Source organism: Trichosurus vulpecula, chromosome 4 (assembly GCF_011100635.1).
Source record: "Trichosurus vulpecula isolate mTriVul1 chromosome 4, mTriVul1.pri, whole genome shotgun sequence".
NCBI lineage: Eukaryota > Metazoa > Chordata > Mammalia > Diprotodontia > Phalangeridae > Trichosurus > Trichosurus vulpecula.
Window position 1 is genome coordinate 224,938,254 of NC_050576.1, and position 25,799 is coordinate 224,964,052.

At 38.2% G+C, this 25,799-nt stretch overlaps 1 protein-coding gene across 2 annotated transcripts; it reads right to left on the minus strand.

The window, feature by feature from the left end:
• Positions 1–1,439: 1,439 nt before the first annotated feature.
• On the minus strand, positions 1,440–25,792 carry LOC118848741 (protein SCO1 homolog, mitochondrial). Of its 2 annotated transcripts, XM_036757757.1 has the most exons (7): positions 25,423–25,775; positions 23,260–23,350; positions 18,178–18,375; positions 14,739–14,831; positions 10,767–10,882; positions 8,760–8,875; positions 2,443–2,521 (listed from the first exon to the last, which is right to left on the minus strand). In XM_036757757.1, exons 1-6 carry the CDS (start codon positions 25,726–25,728, stop codon positions 8,807–8,809), a joined length of 873 nt encoding a protein of 290 aa, XP_036613652.1. In that variant the 5' UTR covers positions 25,729–25,775; the 3' UTR covers positions 2,443–2,521; positions 8,760–8,806. The 2 variants fall into 2 exon arrangements, with proteins under 2 accessions (XP_036613651.1, XP_036613652.1); XM_036757756.1 differs by lacking the exon at positions 8,760–8,875 and having other exon boundaries at positions 1,440–2,521; positions 25,423–25,792.
• Between the last annotated feature and the right edge of the window lie 7 nt (positions 25,793–25,799).

Consider the following 25,799-nt stretch of genomic DNA (forward strand, 5'->3'; position numbering starts at 1 on the left):
CAAGTATGAGGTTAGAGAGAGAGAATAATCATTTATGCAGCATCTATTAAGGTGTTAGGCACCGTGCTTACAACTAAAACATTTATCTCATTTGGTCCTCACAACACTGTAAGAGAGATGCCATTATCCCCATATAAGACTAAACACCTTTAAAAAATGCTGGGAAATAACTCAAGGTTGGTAGATAACTGCAACAATGATTTGAGTACAATAATCAAATTAGAATGGATTTTAAATGAATTGTTCAGTTATGGTTATAGAAATAGAGAAGGGTCTGAAACTGGCAGTGAGTAGCAAGGAAGCTTACTTACCTTTTCCTATTGACCCAGGGCACTGGGGGGACACGAGAAAAGGTGTACTCTGCACTGGAAAGGATGGTAAAGAACCTTCTGTGGGGAAGATACATTTCCAGAAGTGTCAGTAGATACAGAGTGAAATGAAGAGGCCTAAGCTGAAGGGGCCACAGTGAGAAGGGAGGGTATGTCAGGAGCTAAGGTGGATGGGAATGGGAGGACCATTAACTGTTAGCAGGTTCACCTAGGTGCCTAAAACACTAAGTCAAAAGGATGAGGAAAGGAAATGGGAGTTTGCTCGCATTAGGAAGGGCAGACAGTATCACTTAACTAGGGCTCCCACTACTGAAAGTCTGATAATGATGTAAGAATAAGTCAAGTTATTCAGGGAGGTCAGATACAGCAGATGGATTAGTAAATACATGGTGAATGGGTTTCTCAGGCATGACTGAACTCAAAATCAGATCCTTTGCCTTATCCCAAGATATTAAAGGATGATACAGTCAGAAGACTCCTCAAGATGTATAACAACTTGGGGCCTGGTATCTTTTTTTTTTTTTGTTTTTTGGCAGGGCAGTTGGGGTTAAGTGACTTGCCCAAGGTCACACAGCTAGTAAGTGTATCAAGTGTCTGAGGCCGGATTTGAACTCAGGTCCTCCTGACTCCAGGGCCGGTGCTCTACTCAACTGAGCCACCTAGCTGCCCCAGGGGCCTGGTATCTTGATGTTTTATGACTGCATGAGGTCCTGATGGCAAGAAGCTGATGTAACTACTTGACTCCTGTTGAGTTATTTTGATAACAACCAGGTTAGCCCTATGCCCTTTTTATATTAGGATATTTAATCAATATCCCACAAGAACAACTTTATTTCAGGTGATAACTACCCATCGAATAAAATTGATAGTGAAGTCTGGGGAGCAAAGGATTAACAAATTCTGAAAGTTCAGGTTAAAATTTAATCATTCGGGGCAGCTGGGTGGCACAGTGAGCAGAGAACCGGCCCTGCAGTCAGGAGGACGAGAGTTCAAATCCAGCCTCAGACATCTGATACACTTACTTAGCTGTGTGACCCTGGGCAAGTCAATTAACCCCAATTGTCCTGCCTTCCCCCCTCCAAAGATAATAAAAAAAAATTTAATCATTCATATGACAAATATATTTATTCAACACCCAGGTTGTGTCTGGCTCTGAACTGATTCAGTTACACTAAAAGGAGGCAAAATCTTCAAATCTCTTCATCCTAGTAACCTCCTATCCCTAGAGCAGTACATTGCCAATTTAGGAACGAACATTTATCCACAAGAAGATCTTGATTGTCTTAGAAAAAACAAACAACCCTGAGCTAAACTATGCAAAAAGAGGTGAACATCTCTATTTTACACTCAGTGCAACTATACAACACTGTAAACCATTATTTATAGTCATACCTCACTTTTATTTTCAATCATTTCCACTGAAGACTTCATTTACAGGAAGAAAACACATAAAGGGTGCAATACAGTTATCTCCAACCTAAAAAAAAATTCAAAACTTTCTATCAGCTCTCCCTCCCCAGACTGATTGGTATAGGTTAAGTAAGGAATAAGGGTGGCATTTTTACTTTTAAATACAAAAACTACCTTTGCCCAATCATGGTCCCAGTATGATTATTTTTTTTTTAAAACAACCACCAGAAATCAGAGAGAAGAGAAATAGCCCTGTGAAGATTCCTCCTTTTCTCTGGAAATAACTTTCCACAGTTCTAGACTGTCTGTGAAGCCAGGAGGTCAGCAAGATGAAATACAGGGCACTGAGAGGGCTTCTGGGGATGTCTATGATTTTTTATGCTATCACTAGTTACTGCTTTAATCTCTCCCCATACTTCAGTAACACAATGAAAAGCACTTCTTGAGAGATTTCCTGCTTTAATCATTACAGTTCAAAGAATTCAGCAAACCGTCTTGTTCTTCTCCTGGTCTGCAAGGACAAAGGTCCAATGTAATCAGAGTATAGGGATTCAGAGGAGCTGAAAATCATATATATACCATCTCCTAAGGGAGATAAAGTCCTCTTATTAGTAAGACAATCTCACTGCAACACAAGTAACATTATTTTAGTGTTTCTTCTTGTGATCCCTCATGTGTGCAGCAATTGTACCAGCTATTTCTGAATTCTTCTTGTTTTGGCCAAAATAATCCAGAAATTCACCATCTGGGCCAATCAAGTACATTATTATTGTATGGTCCACCTGTACAGAAAGAGGAAAATATAAACTGGTGAGGCCAGCAACAGCTATGGACAAAGATGACAGCATAACTTTTACCAATGATTATTAAAAAGTATTGTTACATTATCAAATGTGACTTTGCAGAGCAAAAGTGCCATGTAAAATTTGGGCCAAATTATGTTACAGTAATTTCCTAAGGACTAAAAATATTCTTCTGTGTACTGAAATGTTGTTATATCAAATATTTCTTGATTTCTCAGAGAAATTATATTCCCTGATTCCTCTTAATCACCCCCACTTCCAGTCTCTAATCTTCAAAGAGTAGATACTTCATTCAGTTAAAAAAAGCATTTTTTTAAAATGAAATTACTGACTTCAAGCAGGGGCTCCATCCTTTCTACCCCTACATGCTGCAGTGTGGGTTGGGTGTGCATCCTCATTCTTCCTTCCCAACCTGAATGATTTTACACTGAAAATACCTAGATTCTCCAAAGTCTAATTCAGAGATCATCAGCCATGCTAAAAGCAAATGACCAGCTATTTCACTTAGTAAATTTTCTTGCCTTGTGCTAAGTGTGAAGGAGGTTCTACCTATTCAATGCAACTACTTGGAAATGCTATTTAAAAGCATGTATATGATATGGGGGAAGAAGGGAAAAAGGAAGCAATAGTGAGGCAAGGCAAAAGAAAAAAAAAGGGACATAATTTTTTTTAAAAGTGCACAGAAGAGAAGGAAGTTCAGAAGGAAATGCAGAAAATCAGTACAATTTTAAAAGTAATATGTGGAATTTATGACCTACTTTTAAAGAAAGCAAGCATTGTAAAATGGAAATCCACAATTTCATATAGAACTCTCTTTTTGTGTTCTGTTCTGTGCATGGAAATGCTCTTTTTTTTGTCCAAGTTAATAAAATAAAATTAATTTTTAAAAGTAGCATATTGTATTCTAATTTATGAACAAAACATTTCATCCACCTCCAGAACTTTAATATATCTTTATAGAGTCTAGGAAATAAAAGGGTAAGATGGTGTCAATAAGAATGTTATTTCCTCATGCTAAGTTTAAATTAAGCACAGGCACTTTTATTTTGAATTGGATTTCTGTCTGTTTGATCAAGACAGTTTACTACCTATACTATTAATACTTAATTATGCATAAACCCGGAAGAGAACTAAATCAGCAATCTGGTCTACAAATCTAAATACTCAATTTAGTACTGCTGCCAGGAATTTCAAATGTGGAGACTTAAGGGGGAAGGGGATTATTTTATCTTCTCCTTTATAAACTTCACCCACCAAGTAACACTATCTGAAGTAAAGCTCCCTGCATACTACTAAAAAGGCACATAAATGATACTCTTCTGAAGTCATCTTAAATCCATTATCCTTTTTCCCCTTCTGGTAGAGTTCCTAAAACTGTTCCTAGTTTACTTTTCTCTAATTTAAGGTTGGATTAGCTAGCTAATCTTAGCTAAATGTCTCCAGAAAGTCCTATTTAAAAATTCCTCTTCTCTAACGTAAGGTTAGATTAGACACTAATTTTCTTAATTAAATGTCTCCAGAAAGTCCTATTTTAAAAGAACACCTCAAGTACTGCATCTATCAATCAAGAACATAATAGTACCAAAGTCCTCAGGATTAACAGTATGTTTGGCTGTCATTTGGCAAGAAAGACTATAATGCACACCTAATGCTAAACTGGAGACACATCCATAAATACAAACATGCATTGCATAAGGTTATTTCTTACATACACACATATGTATAGAGATTGTTCTCCAGAGTGTCAAGTGCCAAGGGTCTATTCTTTTACAGCAAGAATTGAGGGAATTGAAACAGCTAATGGTCTTTTTTGTCTTAAGAATAACTCAGTGCGGGGCAGCTAGGTGACTCAGTGAGTAGACCACCAGCCTTGGAGTCAGGAGGACCTGAGTTCAAATCCAGCCTCAGACACTTGACACATGTACTAGCTGTGTGACCTTGGGTAAGTTGCTTAACCCCAATTGCCCTGTCCCACCCCCCAAATAACTCAGTGGGGGAGCTCAAATTTCAGAAGGAATCCTCACCTGCCCCTTGGCATGTATACTCTAATCAGAATATATATATATATATGTCATATAATATAATATGTATATATTATATGACATATATATATATATATATATGAACCAAATGTCTCAAAATCAATATCAAAACAAGAGTCTAGGAAGCTAGGTGATGCAAGAGGTAGCGTGCTGGGCCTGGAGTAAGGAAGAACTATGTGACCCTCGCCAAGGTGTGGAATTTCTGCCTCAGTTTCTTCAACCATACAATGGGGAGAATAGCCCCTACTTTGCAGGGTTGTTGTGAGGATCAAATGAGATAATATTTGTAAAGTGCTTAGCATAATCCCTGGCATATAGTAGGTGTTATATAAATATTTTTATTCCTTTCCTTTCCCCTTCAAAGTAAAATTGATATGCGTTCTATTTTAATATAAGCCACTTCAGACTTTTAATAGAAGCTGAAGGTTTTCAATGACTTTCGTTAGCCTGGTTATGCACTAAATGCAAAATCAAAACAACACTGTGTTACAAATCAAAAACAGTCTTTAGTATACAAGGGATCTAAATAAAGCAGTCTTTGCAAACATACCATTTACCATTGGTTGCCACAATTTCTATCCATTTACCACCTACCCTTCCAACAGCTCCCACTTTTGGCACAATTAAATCTATTTTAAAAGATATTATGGATTAACTGGTTACCACCAACGTGATATACATCATACTAGAAAAAAATCCTAGACTTGGGAATCAGAAGACTTGGGTTTGAGGGATGGCTCTAACACTCACTTGCAGAGCAAATCACTTATTCTCTCTGAGGCTCAGTTTCCAAATCTTTAACATAAGAATAACACTTGTGCTACCTACCTGAATTATTTCGAGGAATATTCCTTTTACATATAAAGGTCCATACAAATACAAGCTATAATTAAAGTGTAAAATAAAAGACATTCACTGACACACTAAATAAGTCCAAGAGTTTTACAGATCATACCATGGTTCCCTGGGACATATGTACATAACTAAGTGCCTGCAAACAGTTAATATATGTACCTGGTAAAAACTGACTTACCCTCTAAGCCTGGATAATTAATTACAAGACTGATGTACATTATTACAATGCAAACTGATACTGTTCAGGTTTAATATTCGTTGTGGATTCAGACCTAATCAGGGATTTCTACCAATTCAATTCAGTCAACATGAACTTCCCCTCATGGATCATGCTACATTCCAACCAAACTGGCCTATTGTTTCAACAATCCGGCTAGCAGCTGTTGTGGGGGGTGTAAGACCAACCCAAGCCCAACAACAAGAACGCTACCAGCACGCTGCAAAATCACAGGTTCTTTTGATCTGCTTAACTAAGGAAAGCTACGTTAAGGGGCTGACAAGCTTACTTTAATTCAGCATACAAATATCATTCACTTAGTTCAGGGGAAAAAGCCAGCACTCTGAACTTCAGAACAAATACAAACAAATTACAAACATCAACAGACAGACCTTGTCCAATTCAAATCCCAATACATAGTTACCAGAGTTTAACAAAGTCCCAGCGTCCGGGTTACAAGCTGGAGGGCCCTTAGCTACAGCTGCCTAGAGTCTCCACATCAGCACACGTGAGAGCCCTGCGCAAATGTTTCTGTCCTCTCTTCTTACAGGGCTTCAGACGTCATCAAACATCATCTGAATGACCAGAACTTAGGCTGCTATGATTGGCTCTTGAGTTAGCACCACCCCTTGGTACCCTGGGAGCTTCACACCCACATAGGCTTAGCACCTAACAGGGGTTTGGGCCTGGGGCTTAGCACCTAGTAAGACTCAATGAAATACACTGAATTACTCAAATGAAACAAAAGCCAAACTCTTCAAGGGCACCTGGGTGAACCAAGTGCCAAGAGCCCATTTTGCTTACCAACACACCTATTCACTCCTGATTCACAACATTCCACCTCTCACCTCCATGCCTTTTTTATTGGAATGCTTTCCCTTTTCACCATCACCTCTTAGAATATCTAACCCTATTCAGAGTAGTTTAAGTATTACCTACTACTTGAAGCCTTTTTTGGTCCCCCTACTTGTTAGTGCTTTTGTACCCTGAAATTACAAAATAGGTGCAAAGTACTTACTGATCTGTATACTTATAGTTTTCTTCCTCAGTAGGGAGTAAGCAGCACAAACTCTTTCCATTTTTGTCTTTGATCCAACACTGATGTACAATAGATGCTTAACGTTTGTTGACTCATACATAAAATTCTCCTAATACTCCTTTGCAATGTTGGATAACAACACTCATCACAAAGAAGCTATGATTTTACTCTATTATGCTGGAAAGATTTCATCTAAAGGGAAACATGGGATTACATTCCAATGACTGGTAAATTTCATCAGCTTTGAAAGAACTAAGGTATTTTATATTATGTACTACAAAGAAAGCCCAAGCAAAAGCAACATTTCTATTACAGTTTTCTGGATGAAATGTAAGTTTAAAATATCTCTAAAGCTCTGTATTTGAGACATAATGTTTTAATGTGCTGAATAAAATATGGTAAGCAAGATGCTTTAAAGTGATCAATAAAATATGGTGAGCAAGAATATGCCTTAGAGCTAATTAAAGATAAAAATTAAAAAAAAAAAACTTGAGGTTTGATAGCTTGAAGGCTAAATATAGGAGCTGGATCTGGGATTCCATCAGTTCAGGAAAATTTTCAAGTGAGAAAACTCCTTCTACCAATGAAGGCTAGCACCTTCTCCGCAAAAAAACACTGAAAAGGTTAAATGACTTCATCACTCACATAGTCAGAAAATGTCAGGGGTGGGACTTGAACCTCGTTAGTCAAGGCTGTAAGACTGATCCTCTATCCAATCTCAAAAACTCTGGCTCCTGTTTTATAGCAAGTCCTCTACTCTTGTCCTGGATGTGTTCCTTAGTTTGGAAAACTCTGTCTTAACATAAGCTTGATTTTTATCTCTTAATCAATGATGAGCTGTTAAAGGATTAAATAAAATTGCTTTTCTTGTGGTTAATTTGAATTTTCCTCCCTTTTGTACTAACATCATTCAACAACATAAAAAACAAAACAGTGGTTTCTAAATGTTACATAATGACATTTTTTCTAAGTAAAAAAATTGTCATGTCTTCACATTAATTTACAAAACAATCAAATAGTTCTTTGGCTTGTATTTTAATTTAATAAAATGGATTACAATTTCAAACTACACAAAGCTTAAATATACAATAAAAATAATGTATAAAATAATCTTTGTTGTGCTCTATTCACTGCCACACAAGATCACAGGGTCATATATTCTGAAATGAAAGGGTCCTTCAAGGTCATTTTGTTCACATGGCTTCATTTTAAAGTTGAGGAAATGGAGGCTTAGAGAGTTTAAGCAACTTGCCCACGATCACACAGGACGTGTTAGTTTAGAGCCTACATTCTGAGAGAAGTGATTATCGTTCTATTACATTAATAACCAATTATTAAATTAGGATTGAGGTTTTTCCTTTCTATTTCCTCATTCAGGGACTGGCTCCTGCAGGCCAGTCAGTCTCTGAAGGGTACTGCCTATAGGTGAGATTGTTTATATCCTTTGGGTACATGCTCTTCGACCTTAGGCAGGACCCCACCCAGGTAGAAGACTTTACAAACAGAATCTAATCTAGGTGAATTCTTGCCCTTAGGAAATAAACCCATGTCATGTTGTACCCCTCCAATGGAGCCTGGGGGAACCAATCTCATGGAGGAGAAAACCAACCTGAGTGGTCTGGGTAGAGATGGATTTCTCTGTCCAAACTGCTGTAGGCAGCTGAGTATCATGATCAAGTCACTTCTTGGCAGGAGGAGCTGAAGGCTTTAAGCCCGCCTCTTCATTACTATGTCTACCCCTGCATTAATTGTTCACCAATCAGAGTGGATTTTCACAAGTCAGGGTACCTCCTTTTCAAAAAATATTTAAGGATCTCCATGGTTTTGTCTTTAATTATAGACATACACCACTAAGCATCAATTTATTATCAGCTAGCCTAATTAATAAATTATTACCCAGCAACTGTCTCTCAGGCTTTCCATTCATCTCAACATGAACCCAGATCTTCTGAGTGAAAATCCACTCTTTCTTCCACTGTACCACACTACTTCCCAAAAGGCAAAGGGCAAAAAAAGAAAAATATCTCTGAATCTTTAATCCTCTGTGCAAGGCAAGCTAGATACCTAGGACCAGCGTGGATAGTTGATGATCATAAGGAGGAATCACTGCCTTAAGTGCCTGTCACCTTCCTCCAGTGGTGTGTCCAGCTCCTTCCTCTGCAGTATGGCCATGCACAAATCTACATGGAGGTGAGGAAAAGTAAATGACTCATCTCTAGTTGCCCACACCTGCGGCCCAAAAACTGTACTTTTCCTTTGTTCTACTCCCTACCAAAAGGAACAAATTTGCTGTGTTAATCTTATTTTCACTAACTGATCTGAACTTTATATACTTAGGTGGAAGCTGTATTTTAAAATATCTCATTTTAAAATGGAAGAAAGGGTTTAGCCCCAATTTGGAAAACTACCTTAATCTTGCCTTTTGTCCCTCAGCTTCTCCCCTTAGTTATTGTAGAAATTTGCTAAGTTCACATATACCGTACCTTCCCCAAGAGATGACTATTTAGGTGAAACAAAGATGAAACACTCAATGGAATACAGAATTGACTGTTAAGGAGCAGAGAGGAAGGTGTAGGTAATATGTGGCTGTAATGATTCCATGTTACTTCCTGATGAAGGAGAATAGTAAAAAATCCTCAATATTCTACCAACTAGAGATACATTAGAGTTAAAATGCTAGCATTTGCAGAGATTTAAGCCTACTACACATTACACCTTAGGGCAAATTCTTTAAAAATGGGTAATCAGAACAATACTTAAGTGATATTAACATTCTTGGGAGAAGAGGCCCAAATCAGCTTAAAACTAGATAACTATGGAAATTGAAGAAAGACCCTTTATAAAATGCAAGGCTTAGGGGGCACTGGGCTCTAAAGAAATAGAGGGATTGAGGATTAAAGATATTAAGAGTGTAAAAGAAAAATGTTTTTTGATTACATTAAGGAGTAGTAGAAAGAAGAGGAAGAGATCTGCATCAAAGCCTACCTCCACTTACTACTGGAGGGACGTTAAGTCACTTAACTAGGCCTTAGTTTCCTCATCTGTAAAATGAGGGGCAGATTAGAGGGCTCCTGAGGGCCATCCTAACTCTAAAAAAAGACTATCCTATAATTTTTCCCTTTATGGACCTCAAGGTTTACCACCTTTGCTATAATGGAAAAGGCTATGCCTTCTCAAGGAACTACTTGATCTAACAACAGCCTGAGGACCTGAATTATGACTCCCTCTACTGGGCAATTTACTCAATAACATTAGAATAAACATTTGCTGGAGTTCAATGCTAAGAGGACCCTTGGAGGCCAGGTAGTGCAACTCCCTCATTTTACAGATAAGGAAATTGAGGCCCACAGAAAGGGAGAGAAATCACACAGGTAATTAGTAGAGGTATAAAGTCTGAACCAAGATGTTCTGATTCAGATAGTCTGCTTTTCCCATACCATTTTGTCTTTTCCTTGTCTCCTACCATTGACACTTATCCACTAATTTCCAAAGACAATATCACCCTTAGGGCTTCTGGGAATGGTGGGGCAGGTAGCTGGAGAAGCTTGTAAGAAGTCTGGAGCTGGACCACTTGAAGGCCTATGGAAAATGGGTGGGCAAGGCTGAGAGTAGATTATTCTGTGTCCCATTGGCACTGTTAAGGCTAGAGACCTTCACATGGATTCAAGGTCTTTCTATGGGTGAACCCCAACTTACAAATGAGTTCTATTCCAAAATTAAAGCAGCAATCTCAATTCAAGAGCATATTTTCCCAAAGATATAATGCTATAAGTGGGGAAAGCCAGTAATATAAACAATGAAAATTTAATTTGTCCACAAATGATAACTTCTTCTTCCTTATGAAATGGTCTGAAGACTAAGTGCAAGCCCAATTACAAGCCTGAAGTTTGGTCATTTATCCTGAATCCATTCTGATCTCAAAACAAAGACACTTCCTTAAAGAAATGTGTGTAGCTGGTACAATTCTCTTTCTCTTATTTCTTTTTTTCCTCATCCCTGAATCCCATGAAATTCTCCAGAGGTTATTATGGGAATATAAGAAATTAAGTCTGGAACAAGGTATTTACTTACTATATAGTCCTCATCTTCATCCTTGGGTCCTGGGCTGTAATAAACTCTGTATGCTCTGGCAACTTGATCAATCTCTTCTGGACCACCTGTCAAGCCAACTAGCTTGGGAGAAAATTCTAAAAAGGAAACCAACAAATGAGAATGGTATTGACGTTAATACATGCAAAACAACATTCTCTATTTGAGAAGTCAGTTTAATTTTCAGTGTTAACCATTTCTAAGCTGCTAAGGTGCTAAGAATTTCATCTGGTAAGGTCATGAGAATTAGTCTAATACAGATGAAACTCTTTAATGGTAACTGCCACTAACTACCAAGCCAGGGCACATTTATTTAAAGACTTACAGAATGTTAAACTAGAAGGGACATCAGAAATTATCTAATCCAACCCCTTCATTTTACCAGTGAGGAAACTGAGGTCCAGCCAGGTTATGTAACTTGCTCAAGGGTTAGGGGTCAAATTCAGATCTTCCAATCATTTCTTTTCAATTAAGTCACTTTTGGTGCTTAATAAAAACTTTTAAATAAATACCTAAGTAAAGGCTTCATTTAGTAGACAGTTAAAAAAATGATCAAAGAATAGGGATACTTTATAAGTACACAGTGACGATAATAATATTGTGCAACCTTTTAAAGAAAATGTCCTAAGCAGTTCATAGCAAGTTATGCACTATTTTCAGGTAATTTTCTTGTTTAGTACCAGTGTCAATCCCTAACTATTAATAAAGAGTTGGCTAGGGCTGGGCCATCTTTCCACAACATCAACTATAATAAATTTCTTGGCTAAGACTAAACCATTCAAGAATCTGTCTTGATGAAGTTTTAAAGAAAGTCAAATCGGTGAAATGTGGAAGACATTCACCTAGATTCATCATACGTTAAGACTTTTGCTATCAAAAGTGCTTTCCACAGGCACAGAAAATGTATTTTCTTCTTTTGGACTTTAATTCATTTTAAATTGAGTAGCTGTTTTGGGATCAAAAAAGCAGCTTGTTTTTCTTTTTCATTCATTCTCCTTAGGAAGAGGATGATGGAGACTATTAGCTACATATCCATATTTTTTAGTTTCTTACTGATTGCTGAAATAAGATTAATTTTTGCTACTAAAGAAACTTTTAATTTCAAATAACTGCGAAATTTAATATTCAAAAACATACATGTAAATACATTAAAGCTATATTTATTTGCTAAATAAAAAGTTTCAATATGTAAGCTAGGTGCTTTGGCTAAACAATTAAAATATCTTATTTTTGGTGATGGTTGCAGCTGTCCTAAATAACACATCATAAAACCCAAAAGCCATGATTTGGATTGAATTGAAGATGACTCAGCTCCCAAGGCCCTCATGAAGCATTTGCTTCAATTTGCTTTCATAAATAAAATAGCCACATCATCACTTTGTTTTCTAATGTAATTGTAAAGTTTATTAGAAAAAAACATTCAATCAATCAGTCAATCAGATCTACTAAGTGCTTACTATGTTCCTGACACTATGCTAAGTGCTAGAATATAAAAAACCCCCAAACAATCCACATCCTCAGGGAGCTTAAACTCCAATGGGGAAGACAACATTGATAAATCAGAATTTATAAAATAAGTACAGAGAGAGAGAACATACAAAAAAATTTCTAAGATACATACAATATAAATAGAGAAAATGGCATCACCAACAGGAGGGACTAGAAAAGACCTTCTGGAGGATCTAGTAATTGAGCTGAGTTCAATGCAAGGATTCTAAGAGTCAGAGGTTGAAATGAAGAGTATTGCAGGCATGGGGAGGGGGGCAGCCAGTGCAAAAATGTTGTATGCAAGATAAAGCAAAAGCAACAATAGGGCAGAATCACAGCGTATAGAAGGATGGCAGAACCTAAGAAAACTGAAAAGGCAAGAGGAAGACAGGTTGTAAAGAACTTTAAATGCCAAACAAAGGACTTCATATTATATTTATATGAAGGTAACAGGGAGACACTGGAGTTTACGTAGAGGGGAAGGTTTGGGGAAGAGAGGGGTAACATGCTCACCTACTTGAGGAAAACTAGAGTTTAACACTTGCCTCCTCCAAAGGGGGATTTCTTAATTGAGCTGTTCTCAGATTCTTTCTCTTTTCCCCAAGCCACCATTACCCATACCAGAAGGTTGAGTGCATTCTTTAGGTAAATTTTTTTTTGATATATAAGAAATCACACACACAAACAACAAATACATACTGTTCAAAATGTGGGCAGAGTTGCAGAGAAAAGATAAAGGTCGACAGAGAGAATGGCTGACAATGGTTCTTTCCTTCTGAGTTAATTTACCTTTGATTTGTAAAAAGGTCAGATGAACAGTTCATCTCTGGGCCAAGGCCTAAATTCAGTTCCTCATGTAAAGTAGGGGATGACAGAAAATGAAGCAAGGTTCACTAGCTAACAGAACTAAGCTCTAGCTTACCAAGGACTAATGCAGGTTCTCCTTATTACAATCAGTCCCAAGCCCAGCCTGTATTCTTTGGATGGTGTCTAGGTCCCAGAACAGTCTCCTTTTTTCATTCTCCCATATTCTTACTCTCAGCACTATGGACTATTTTACCTTGTCAAGGTACCAGGGGAGTTATCATTCTTCGAGAAGGTCAGGAGTGATCTCACTACAGCTTTGTCAGGCAGGCTTTCTTATAGGAGTCTTGAAACCTAAGAAACCTCTCAAGAATTTGTCTTAAATGGTCACAGGAGACTGTGGGAGCTGCTCTATTACTTCTACAGAGTATGCCTGCTTATCGAAAATCCTGGTTTGGCTCATGGAGGCAGTAGGTATCTGGTGATCAAGGGATAACTGAAGATCAAGAGATAAGGCAGGCTCAAGGTGTGAGGCAAGCTTAACTTAGGGTCCTGACTAGGGTAAGCCAAGTAGAAGGATCAAGCTTGCATCTTCAGCCCCAAATGTTCTGGTTAAGCTGCATTATCAGTTGGTTTAGAGAGTCTATTGGGTTGTGCTAGTTGTCCTGGATATTTGGGTGATGCCAAAGGCAGGAAAATGATGATCTACTCCCAAATAACCTTCCCAGTCTATGTGTGGACATTTTACTCAGACCACCCACCTGGTCAAGCCCTATGTTCCTTTCAGGGATCTCTACCTATCTGATCCACCTATCCCAGAGCCCAAGGGTAACAGTATTTTTGGAAACAGCAGTTTTAAAAATTCCAGTGCTATTAGACAGAGAAAAGATTGTATGGGGTATAGTGTGAGCCTAAATAACTCATTTAACCTTGGTCTTCTCATCTGCAAAATAAAGAAATTTTAAAAAATGGCCAGTTTTCAAAATCTTATGACTATAATGCTATTACCATACAGACCACTCCCCTATATATGTTGTTTTCCTTTATCAGAATGTAAGCTTTTTCAGGGCAGGGATTGTCTTGCTTGTTTGTAATCTGTATCTCCAAAGCTTGGCATGTCATATAATTATAAGTTCTTAATAAATGCCTTCCCACAATAAACGGCTTTTGCTAAAAATCAAGAATGCTTTTAAATTTTGTATTTTACACACACACACACACACACACACACACACACACACACACACACACACACCGCCTATTTTCATGATTTTAAAAATGAAAACTAAGGATGGAAGTAGGAAGGGAACCCAATTCTCTCCCTGTCCAGACTCTTCATGGCTTAATTTAAGCTCTACTGTTACAATGCTATGAAAACAAAAACCAAAACACTAGAAGGTATCAGAAAACTCAAGTTTCTAGTCCTGCTTCTACCACTTACTAGCTGGGTATGTCTTCAAATAAGTAACTTAAGTACCTCAGCCTCATTTTTCTCTTCTGTAAAGAGGGGTAACAAATGCCTTTACTTCTTACTAAAGAGTTGTTGCTTTGAATGAATATATGTGGAAGCACTTTGAAAAGACTGTAAAAAATAATACAAACGTAAAGTATTATTATAGCCATTAATGATAGTGAAAAAAAAATAAAAGTAGTGTATCTTACCTTTCACATATCTTGCAACGGCTTCTCTGTTGTCTCTCTCTGGGTCAATAGTGATGAAAAGTGGTTTTAAATTTGGCAGAGTTGGAATACTATCTGAAAAAAAGTTTTTATTAGAGATCAAAACCATTCATCATCAGGCTAATTTTAATGAACAAATTAGATCAGTAGTCTAAGTAAAAGACTGAGGACTTAAGAGTAATTATCATTCTAGCTTGGCTTTTTATCCTTGTCAACTTCTTTTTACAAAAAGAAAGCACCAAACAGCAAACTGAGAAGTAACTCTATTCCAGTTTATTATAAAAATGCTAACACTATTTCTCGTCATATCCCAGAAGAAATGACTTATAGCTTCAGAAGTAGCATGTCAACTTGGGTATTCTGAATTCTACTCCAGTACTTTTTACATTGCACCATGTTGCTTTATAAAACATTTAATAAACATGCACTACATGGAGGGTTATTTACTGCATATGAAATTTTGCAAACATATGGTTTCTTATCCTTTGATAACAGCTTTGGGGTATATTCATTTATGCTAAGTAGCAATTAATAATAAGCACTGCTTCAGTAAAAAAAAAAAAAATAGCATTTCCCTAAGCTCTGCACTAGTGTCTGAAAATAGTGATGATTACATATGAAAACTGTTCATATACAGGTACATTTAAAAGAACTGGAGAGTTGGGCTACAGCATTGCACTCGACTTTTGTGGCTTATTATAGGCAACTAAAGAAAAAGACCAGAGAATAGAATGAGGGAGGAATTAAAGTAAAGAACAGAAAAAAGAACTAATCAAAGAGCCAAGAAAAACAGAACTTATTCTGCCCATGCCTCTTTTTAAGACTTTTTCTGTGTTAGTATTAACTACAATTTCTTCCTCTAACAATTCATTATTAGATGTGCCCAACCATGTTTCTTTTTCAAAAACTTATTATACGCTTCTCTTTGGAGATTGTTTCATTCATCCTTTATTTACTTGATACTTGTGATTTCACCAGAGAATAAACACAGATCAGCAAAACTTCTATTACTTACTCTAAAGCTGCCCCTTTATCCATGATGCCTCTTTATATTGTTTTCCTCAGGTCCTATTTCCTATAAATGTAGATTGAATATTTATGTTTTCTGCATCATTAAGCACTTCAAATTTTTGAAAATGGGAATTTATTCCTTTAGTATTTTCAAAGGCAAGTTTTTATTAACTGAAAATATTTGGTTCACAAATTGTCCCAAGCTATTGGAAGTGATGGAATATCACTTTATAAATAAGTCTATTCAACATCCAGTAGTGTAAGCCTGCTGTACTTAAAGTGTTACCAGTAATTCATAATTTTTTGATACAAATACCAAGTGTATCAAGGATTTTCATTTAGGTCTTCAAGAAGACAAACTTCAAATTTAAAATTTTAACTTGGTTTCAGTTAGCCTAAAAACAAACTCAACTAAAGAAAACATCTTAGCCTAAGAGAACCATCTCCAGAATAGGATAAAATTATTGCTGGGGCATTTTTATAACCAGTATTTACTACAAGCAGCCCAGATACATTTAATATCTTGCTAACTTTTTTTTTTTTACTAGCTGGAAAGGAATGCAAAAGTAATATTGTTCTACTGATACTACACGGCTGTGAGTTATGGAATACCATAGTCTCTGAAGGCTTAAATGTGAGGGTTATCTAAAAAGCAATGTAGAGGCACCTGGCTGGTATAAGTGGACCGCAATACATTATGAATCAAGAACTGGAAAGGAAAACAAAATAAAAGCTGTCATATGGACAACTACTGCAAAAGGCACCCCAGTCACGTTGCAAGTTTGAGGAAAAATAATTTGTAGTCCATGTACTCTGGTACTCATGCAATGTCAAGAAAACTAGAGAAATAACCCCAATGTGTTGGGGGTAAGGGCAGGGGCACCTAAGGAGAGGATATTAACTTCTATGAGACCACAGCCTAATCACAGGATTGAAATAAGAAAGCCCAACCATTTAGTAATAAAGTATTTGACCAAAACAACCCATAAATCAAAGAAAATGCAAAATGGCTCTCAGTTCCATGTATTGCTTTTCTGCTATAGCAGTGACAGAGAAGCAAAAAAAAAAAAAAAAGGGACAGAGGATTTTAGCATCAGACTGTATAGATTGTCTACAGAAATGGACTAAGCTGTATGTAGTCTTAAGTATGAGATTCTTGTCTAGTAGACAATAAGTAGACATATTATTTGGGGAAGAAAATTCTTGCTATAAAAGAAACTGGAATACAAAAAGAAGCTACAACTGAATAGAATGATGATCCATAGTTTCCCTTTGGAGAAGCAAATGAAGGTAGAATTGGTTTCATGATGCACTCAAAGACAACGCAAAAACATCATTTCATGAGAATTTTGTTTATTTTGTATTGCACTGTTGTATAAATTCTATAAAGAATTTGTTAAGACATTCCAAACTAAATAAACACTTTGTGGCATCAATGCAAAGATGGATATAAGGGAGGATGGTGACAAAAACTTGGAAAATATGGTATCAGAGTAAGTAAGAGAGGTCAAAGGCTTGTAAAAAGTATGGAAGTTTCATACCTATATTTCATGAATATCTTCTTTGAGAAATTGGTATGCACTGGATATTGTGAAATGATACTACAAAAATTGGAATTGGTTCTATTTTTAAAAGACATAAAATGACTTTTTACTGATGTAAAAGTTAAGTCTGAAGTAGCTATCTTAGTCAAACCATTGACCTTCTGAAATAAAGACCGAATTCAATACCAAACTAGAATCAAAATAAGAACCATGGCACCCAAGGAAGGTAACACCATCCTGATCTATCTAAACAAGCTTGTGACTTTGAAAAATGAGAAAAAGATAAACGGTTAGACTTCATCACATACATATTACTATGTATACTGGAAGCCTGAAAAACAGGTTTTGCTAACTTTAAGTCAAAATTAGAGGATTAACCATTTCCAGTAATAACTCTCCCAAATCATCTACTGGTTTAGGAGCAGCTAGATAGCTCAGTGGATAGAGTGCCAGGCCACAAGTCAGGAAGACCTGAGTTCAAATCCAGTCTTAGATACTTAGCTGTGTGACCCTGGGCAAGTCACCTAACCTTGTTTGCCTCGAATTCCTTATCAATAAAATGAACTGGAGAAGGAAATGGCAAACTACTCCAGTATCTGCCAACAAAACCCCAAATGGGGTCACCAACAGTTGAACATGACTAAAACGAATGACTAAAACAACAACAAATCATCTTTTACAAGGCTGAAAATGAACTTCTTTACTAGGTTCATCAAAGCAACAGACTAATTTGATGCTGACAGTTTTCCTATAAGACTAATTTAAATTCCAAATAAGATATTACAAAGAAGCAGTAAGAAATGTAATATGGAAAAATATAGATTAGATAACTCTAGGTATTTTATTCCTATAGAGTGATCTCTTACCAATTTCATCCACTACAGCTATCATTTTTTCCAGTTCCTCTGGACAGACATCAGGACAGTGAGTGAAACCAAAGTAAATTAGTATCCACTGTCCCAAGTAGTCCTTATCAGTTTTGGGTTCTCCGTTGTGATCCACGAGTGAGAAAGGTCCTCCAAGTAAAGGCTTTCCTATTGTTCGCTTCCGTTCCTTCTCTAACTCTAAAACAAAATATTATGAAACAATCAAGAAGTATTAGGACACATATTAGTTCATCACTTTGTCAGCTAAGGAATATAGTTAGTAATGTAAAGAGAAATAATATATGACATGGTTTCTGCATGTAATACTCAAGAAACAAGGTGACACAATAAAAATCAATGTAAATCACTTAGTATAAAATTTAGGCCTTATACCTTAATTGATTTAAAAATTGCATTCAATTCAACAAGCATTTATGACACTATTAACTCAAAGACGAAATGAAATAGGTTATTGTCCTCAAGAAGTAATTTGAGAGTTCATGCTAATAAGGAAAGTTCACATAGAGGAGGTAACACTTGAGCTTAGACTTGAAAAGGAGCCAAGAATTCCAAGAGGAAAAGGTGGGGAAGGAGAACATTTCCAGGCAAGAGGGACAGTCTGTCTTTCAAAGGCACAGGTGTGGTTTATAGACTATCATGGGAAAAAACAAGGAGGCCAGTTTGGCTGGAGAACTGATTATGTAAGGGGACAAATGTGAAATCATTCTAAAAAGACAGGTTGGACCTAGACTGTGAAGGACTTTAAACGCCAAACAGAAATTTATACTTAGAAGAAAGAAGGAACCAAACTGAAGATTCCTGCACTGTAGGAATATCAATTTAGCACCTTTATGGAAGATGGATTCAAAAACGAAAGGATTAAAGACAGGCAGAATAATTAGGAGGCTACTGCAATATTCTAGATGAGAAGCAATAAGACCCTGAGTCAGAGTAATAGCTGCAAAACTGGAGAAAGGAATGGATGTAAGAGATATTGGAGAGATAGAATTGACAAAGTCTGTCAATCAATTGGATATGAAAGAATGAAGAAGGGGCAGAGCCAAGATGACAGCCGGAAAGCAGGGACTCCCTTAAGCGCTCCCCCAGGTCCCTCCAAACACCTATAAAAAATGGCTTTGAACAAATTTTAGAGATCCAGAACCCACAAAATAGCAGAGGGAAGCAGGGCTCCAGCCCAGGACAGCCTGGATAGTCACTGGGAAGGGTCTATCACATAGTGCTGGAGTGGAGCGCAGCCCAGCGTGGGCTGCGCCAGGACAGACCAGACGGGGAGCCAGGTGGAACAGGAGAGCCCTGAATCATTGAGCTGTGGCAGTTACCAGACTTCTCAACCCACAAATGCCAAAGACAACAGAGCAGGTTGGTAGAAAAACTGCTGGATCAGAGTGAGAGGAGTGAGGGGTCGGCCCTAGCCCCTGGGGTGGTGGAGGTGGTGCAGCTCTGAGGCTGCTTCCAGAGCTCCAACTGCAGTTGCTTCAGGCCCCAGGCCCACCTGATGGGAGGAATTAAACAAAGGATCAGAGCTGGAGTGCAGAGATTGCTTTGCCCCACTTGGATCTGGGTAGAGGTCCTGGTTGGTGGTTCTTGGGGGAGGAGGAACACTGCTGTGACAGAGATTGCAGTGATGGCAGGGTAGAAATAGCTCTGAAAACAGCAGTGCAGCCCCTAAAGCTTGGGACAAAGTACTCTCTACAAGCAGTCACACCCTGACAAAAAGCCCAAGGGTCAAGTAGTTGGCTGGGAACATGAACAGGCAGCAAAAAAAAAAAAAAAAAAAAAAAAAAAACGGACTGAGACTCAGACTTTAGAATCTTTTTTTTGGTGAAAAGAAGATCAAAACATACAGCCAGTAAGAAGTCAATGAAGTCAAAGAGCCTACATCAAAAGCCTCCAAGAAAAATATGAATTGGTCTCAGGCCATGGAAGAGCTCAAAAAGGATTTGGAAAAGCAAGTTAGAGAAGTAGAGGAAAAACTGGGAAGAGAAATGAGAGTGATGCAAAAAAATCATGAAAACCAAGTCAATGACTTGCTAAAGGAGACCCAAAAAAATATTGAAGAAAGTAACACCTTAAAAAATAGACTAAGCCAAATGGCAAAAGAGCTCCAAGAAGCCAATGAGGAGAAGAATGCCTTGAAAGGCAGAATTAGCCAAATGGAAAAGGAGGTCCAAAAGACCACTTTAGAAAATACCACTAGACTGGAGCAAGTGGAAGCTAGTGACTTTATGAGAAATCAAGCAATTATAAAACAGAACCAAAGGAATGAAAAAAATGGAAGACAATGTGAAATATCTCATTGGAAAAACTACTGACCTGGAAAATAGAACCAGGAGAGATAACTTAAAATTATTGGACTACCTGAAAGCCATGATCAAAAAAAGAGCCTAGATATCATCTTTCAAGAAATTATCAAGGAAAACTGCCCTGATATTCTAGAACCAGAGGGTAAAATAGAAATTGAAAGAATCCACTGATCACCTCCTGAAAAAGATCCCAAAAAGAAATCTCCAAGGAATATTGTCGCCAAATTCCAGAGTTCCCAGGTCAAGGAGAAAATACTGCAAAGCAGCCAGAAAGAAACAATTTGAGTATTGTGGTAACACAATCAGGATAACACAAGATCTACCACCTTCTACATCAAGGGATCAAAGGGCTTGGAATATGATATTCTGGAGGTCAAAGGAGCTAGGCTTAAAACCAAGAATCACCTACACAGCAAAACTGAGTATAATGCTCCAAGGCAAAATATGGACTTTCAATAAAATAGAGGACTTTCAAGCTTTCTCAGTGAAAAGACCAGAGCTAAATAGAAAATCTGACTTTCAAACACAAAAATCAAGAGAAGCATGAAAAGGTAAACAGGAAAGAGAAATTATAACGGACTTACTAAAGTTGAACTGTTTTGTTTACATTCCCTACATGGAAAGATGATGTGTGTAATTCATGAGACCCTTCTCAGCATGAGGGTAGTTGAAAGGAATATACATATATAGAGAGAGACAGAGGTGAGCTGAATATGAAGGGATGATATAAAAAAAAATTAAATTAAGGGTTGGGAGAGGAACGTGTTGAGAGAGGGAGAAAGGGAGAGATAGAATGGGGTAAATTATCTCACATAAAAGTGGCAAGAAAAAGCAGTTCTGTTGGAAGGGCAGAGCGGGCAGGTGAGGGGGAATGGGTGAATCTTACTCTCATTGGATTTGACTTGAGGAGGGAATAACATACACACTCAATTGGGTATCTTACCCCACAGGAAAATAGGGAGGAGGGGATAAAAAAAGGGAGATGATAGAAGGGAGGGCGGAAGGGAGGAGGTAATCAAAAGCAAACACTTTTGAAAAGGGACAGGGTCAAGGGAGAAAATTGAATAAAGGGGGACAGGATAGAATAGAGGGAAATATAGTTAGTCTTTCACAGCATGACTGTTATGGAAGTGTTTTGCATAATGATATGTGTGGCCTATGTTGAACTGCTTCACTTCCTAGGGAGAGTGGATGGGAAAGGAAGAGGGGAGAGAATTTGGAACTCAAAGTTTTAAAAGCAGATGCTCAAAAAAAAAAAAAGCTGTTTTTGTATGCAACTGGGAAATAAGATATACAAGCAATGAGGCATAAAAATCTATCTTGTCCTACAGGAAAGTAAGAGGAAAGAGGATGGGGGGTTGGGTTGTGGGGTGACTGGGGAACAGGGCAATCAGAATATATGCCATCTTGGAGTGGGGGGGAGAGTAGAAATGGGGAGAAAATTTGTAATTCAAAATCTTGTGGAAATCAATGCTGAAAACTAAAAAATATTAATAAAATATGGAATTCAACACTAAAAAAAATAAATAAAAATAGGAAAGAATGGAGAGGTGCAGATGATTCCAAGGGAATAAACCTGAGTTCAGAAGGATGGTGGTACCCTTAGCAGAAATAGGGAAGTGAGGAATAAGCTTCAGTTTAGGAAGAAGGAAATTTAGTTCTATTATGGACACGCTAAATTTGAGGTGCCTATGAAGTGAAGAGAACCGAGGGCCAGGCACAGGGATTTTAGTCATCAGCAAAGAAATGAAACTTGACACCAAGAGAACCAAAGATATCACCGAGGAGAGAAGGCTGCCCCTGACAGAGCCCCAGTGTATACTCAAGACAGTCTAATGGAACAATCAGATAGGTATGAAAATCAGGAGAAAGAAATATCACAAAAACCCAGTTAAGAGAAAGAATCCAGAAGAGGATAGTAAACAGTAGAAAACATTGAAGAAGTCAAGAGTTGAGAAAAAGATGTGTGAAGTTCGCAATTAAGATATCGCTGGTAACCTGGAAATTTCGGTTTCAGATGAATGGTGGAATAAGAAGCTAGCTAGAGGGATGAAATGAGTGTGGGAAGTGAGAAAGAGAAATCAATAAGTATAGATGTCTTTTCTAGAAGTGTGGCAAGGAAAAGGATAAGAAATATAAGATGACAAGGAATGGCAGGACCAAGTGATGGTTGGTTAGGGATAGGGCAAGGTTTTTTCATGAACAAAGAAGGAACTAGCATATATAGAAATATAGAAGACTATAAAGAGACTGGGGATGATAGAATGAACTCTCAGAGTGAAAAGGAGGGGATGGGAACAAAAGCATGAACAAAGGGGTTGACCCTGGCAAAAAGGGTAAAGCAAAGGAGGAGAAAATGAAGGATGATTTCAATGTGTGGAATTGGCGAGAAGATGCTCACAATGGATAGGTTTGATTTTCATGCCAAATTATCATGGCAAAGTATGCTCTCTGAGGACAGGGCAGTGATTGGTATAATGACATGAAGGGAAAAGAGGTTTGGCACAAACTGTAAGGAGTGTTGAGTAACCAAGGACTTGAAGTAACATTCTCATTTTCAGATTAAAAAACTAACAAAGTTATAATAGCCTGGAATGAGTCCCTGCACAGATTTAGGCAACATCTTAAAATGTTACAAGGTGCTAAAACAAATCTAAAACACTGAAATATGAATCTCCAAGGAACAAGTTCTAAACATCCCTGCTAGCACATAATTATAAAACGCTCTGTTCAAAGGCCATCGGGGATATGTACATACTCTCTGCCTTTTCTTTCTTCAAGTACTTCATTCCAGCCAATAAAGCTCCACCAATAGCAAATGTGAATGCCAAGGACTTCCAGGAAACAGGCTACTAGGACAGAAATTTCAACAGTAAAAATAATAACAGGATGCAATTATGTAATCCTACCAATTTTACTATAATAAAACTAGAGTGAATAGAAGTGGAATAAAATCTATACTTACAAATATACCTAAGTCCCAATAACCAACCCAGCTATTTGATACAATGTATTTGAACTTACACAAGTTTCCATTTACTCTTTGATGTTGAAAAAATAAAATCACATCTTGTACCCTGATACAAGTGAAAAAAAAAATAAACTGACAATGTTAAGCATAGTAAAAATTATATAAGGCAACTCCACTTGACTCTCAGTACTACTATTTGTGATCATACTGATTTCTCATTCAAGAAATAGGTCTTGCCCATGTGTATTTGCTAAGGTTACCTGAAATTTTAAAATAAAATCCTTAGGATTAGAAGTAGTATAAATTGTAGGAAAAACTATGAGTCTTGAATCCCTCTTCCCAGATAAAGGCTATGATTTCCTCCTAGGAAAATGAAACATTTGTTTCAGCCTAGAAGATATTTAATTCTCCTACAAAAGAGACTGGCTCCATGAAAATGTTATATATGGAAAGAGAAACACACATGAGGTCAGAAGACACAGGTTTGAATCAAATCTGTGCAAAGGTAGTGGCATCTAATTTGCTTGGGTATGACTTCAGCTGTCTTATAGTTTAGAGGATGTTAGAACTCGAAAGGACCTTAGCAATCATTAAGTTTAAGCCCCTCACTTTTAAGGAACAGCAAATAAAGACACAGAGAGTAGTTCATTTAAGTGGCCTGCTCAAAGTCAACCAGCTTTTCACATCCTATGTAGAAGTTCCTTAACCTCTGGGTCTTTTCCTTCATCTATAAAATGGTGACAGCACTACCTACCAGAAAAGGTTATCATAGGTAACAAGTACTATACTTTCTGAATACAAGGGATTATAAGAATGAGAGGTGTGTGGTTTAGAAAACCAAACCAAACCAAACCCTATTATTAGCCTAAGATTAGAGGAAGCATGGAATAGTGAATAGAAAGTCAACCTTGGAGTTAGGAAGAGGTGGGTCCTAAGAGTACTAAGTCTGATACATATAGGCTGTGTGACACTAAGCAAGCCACTTAACCTCCCAGAACAGCAGCGGATCTGCCCTGAAAGAAGGAATTTCCTACACCAATGAAATCACAGGCCCTAACCAACAGGAAAAAAAAAAAGTCTTAAGTACTTACAGATGTTACTCCATAGGATTACAGGAAGAAACTTTGTAAATCTTAAGTACCATAAACAAGTAGCACGTTATTAAGTCAGTCAAAAAACATTTATTAAGCCAGATACATTCCTAAGAGCTGGGGATAAAATGAAAGGCAAAAGCCAGTCCCTGTTCTCAGGAGCTCAGTCGAGCAGGGGACACAACTATGTACAAACAAGATAAATTGGAGAGAGAAGACACTAGAATTAAGTAGGGCTGGGGATCAGGAAAGGTTTGCTGAAGGTGGGGCTTGAAGAAAGCAAGGGAAGTCGGAAGCGATGAGGAGCCAGAGAATTCCAGGCATGGGGGGCAGTCACAGAAAATGCCCACTCAGGAGATGGGACATCTTGTTCGAGGTCCAGCCAGGAGCCGTGTCACTGGACCGAGGGGAGAGTACGGAGCTGTCGGAATTTTGGAGGATGGACGCATTATGAAGGGCTTTGAACTCCAAGCTGAGAATTTTAAATTTTTTTGCTCATGGAGGTGACTGTTTGTAATGATAATAATGATAAATTATGAGGTGAACGGCCTCCCCTCTGGGATTCACGATCTGAGTAGGGGTAAAAGTAGCCCAATGGGTAGAACGCCACGCCCGGAGTCAGAAAGACTCATCTTCCGGTTAAATCTGACCTCTAACACTTACTAGCTGTGTGACCCTGGGCAAGTCACTTAACCCTGTTTCATCTGTAAAATGAGCAGGCGAAGGAAATGGCAAACCACGCACTAGACAGGCGTGGCTTGCAGAAAAGAGAGGGAGGGGGAAAATGGAGGAGGGAACAGGGAAGCTTAGCAGATCCCTCGGAGCACCTGAGCCTGGGCCCGGCCCCAGGCTTACTTACCCCCGCTGCGCGTGGGCCACTCGGACCCTTGGTTCCTCGCGGTAGCCGCCCCGCAGTGGAAAAGGGCCGGCCCCCGCAGAGTCCATTTACTACACACGCTGACTGCCAAAGAGACGGAGGCCCCATGGCCAGACTACCCCCAGCCCGGCCCCGCCCCGGGGGCGCCCTTCCTCCTGCACCAACTGGCCTCAGGAGGTCTCGCTTGCTCCCCAGGGCCGGACTTCGGCACCACAGTTCTCGCAACGATTGCCCCCCAGGGGCCACAAAGCCCCTGAAGGGCGACCACGCCAACAAGCAGTTCGCCATTGGCTGAAGGCAGAGGACATCCGCGGCGAGCACCACCGTCCGCTTTAACTTCCGGCCGGCAGGAAAAGGCG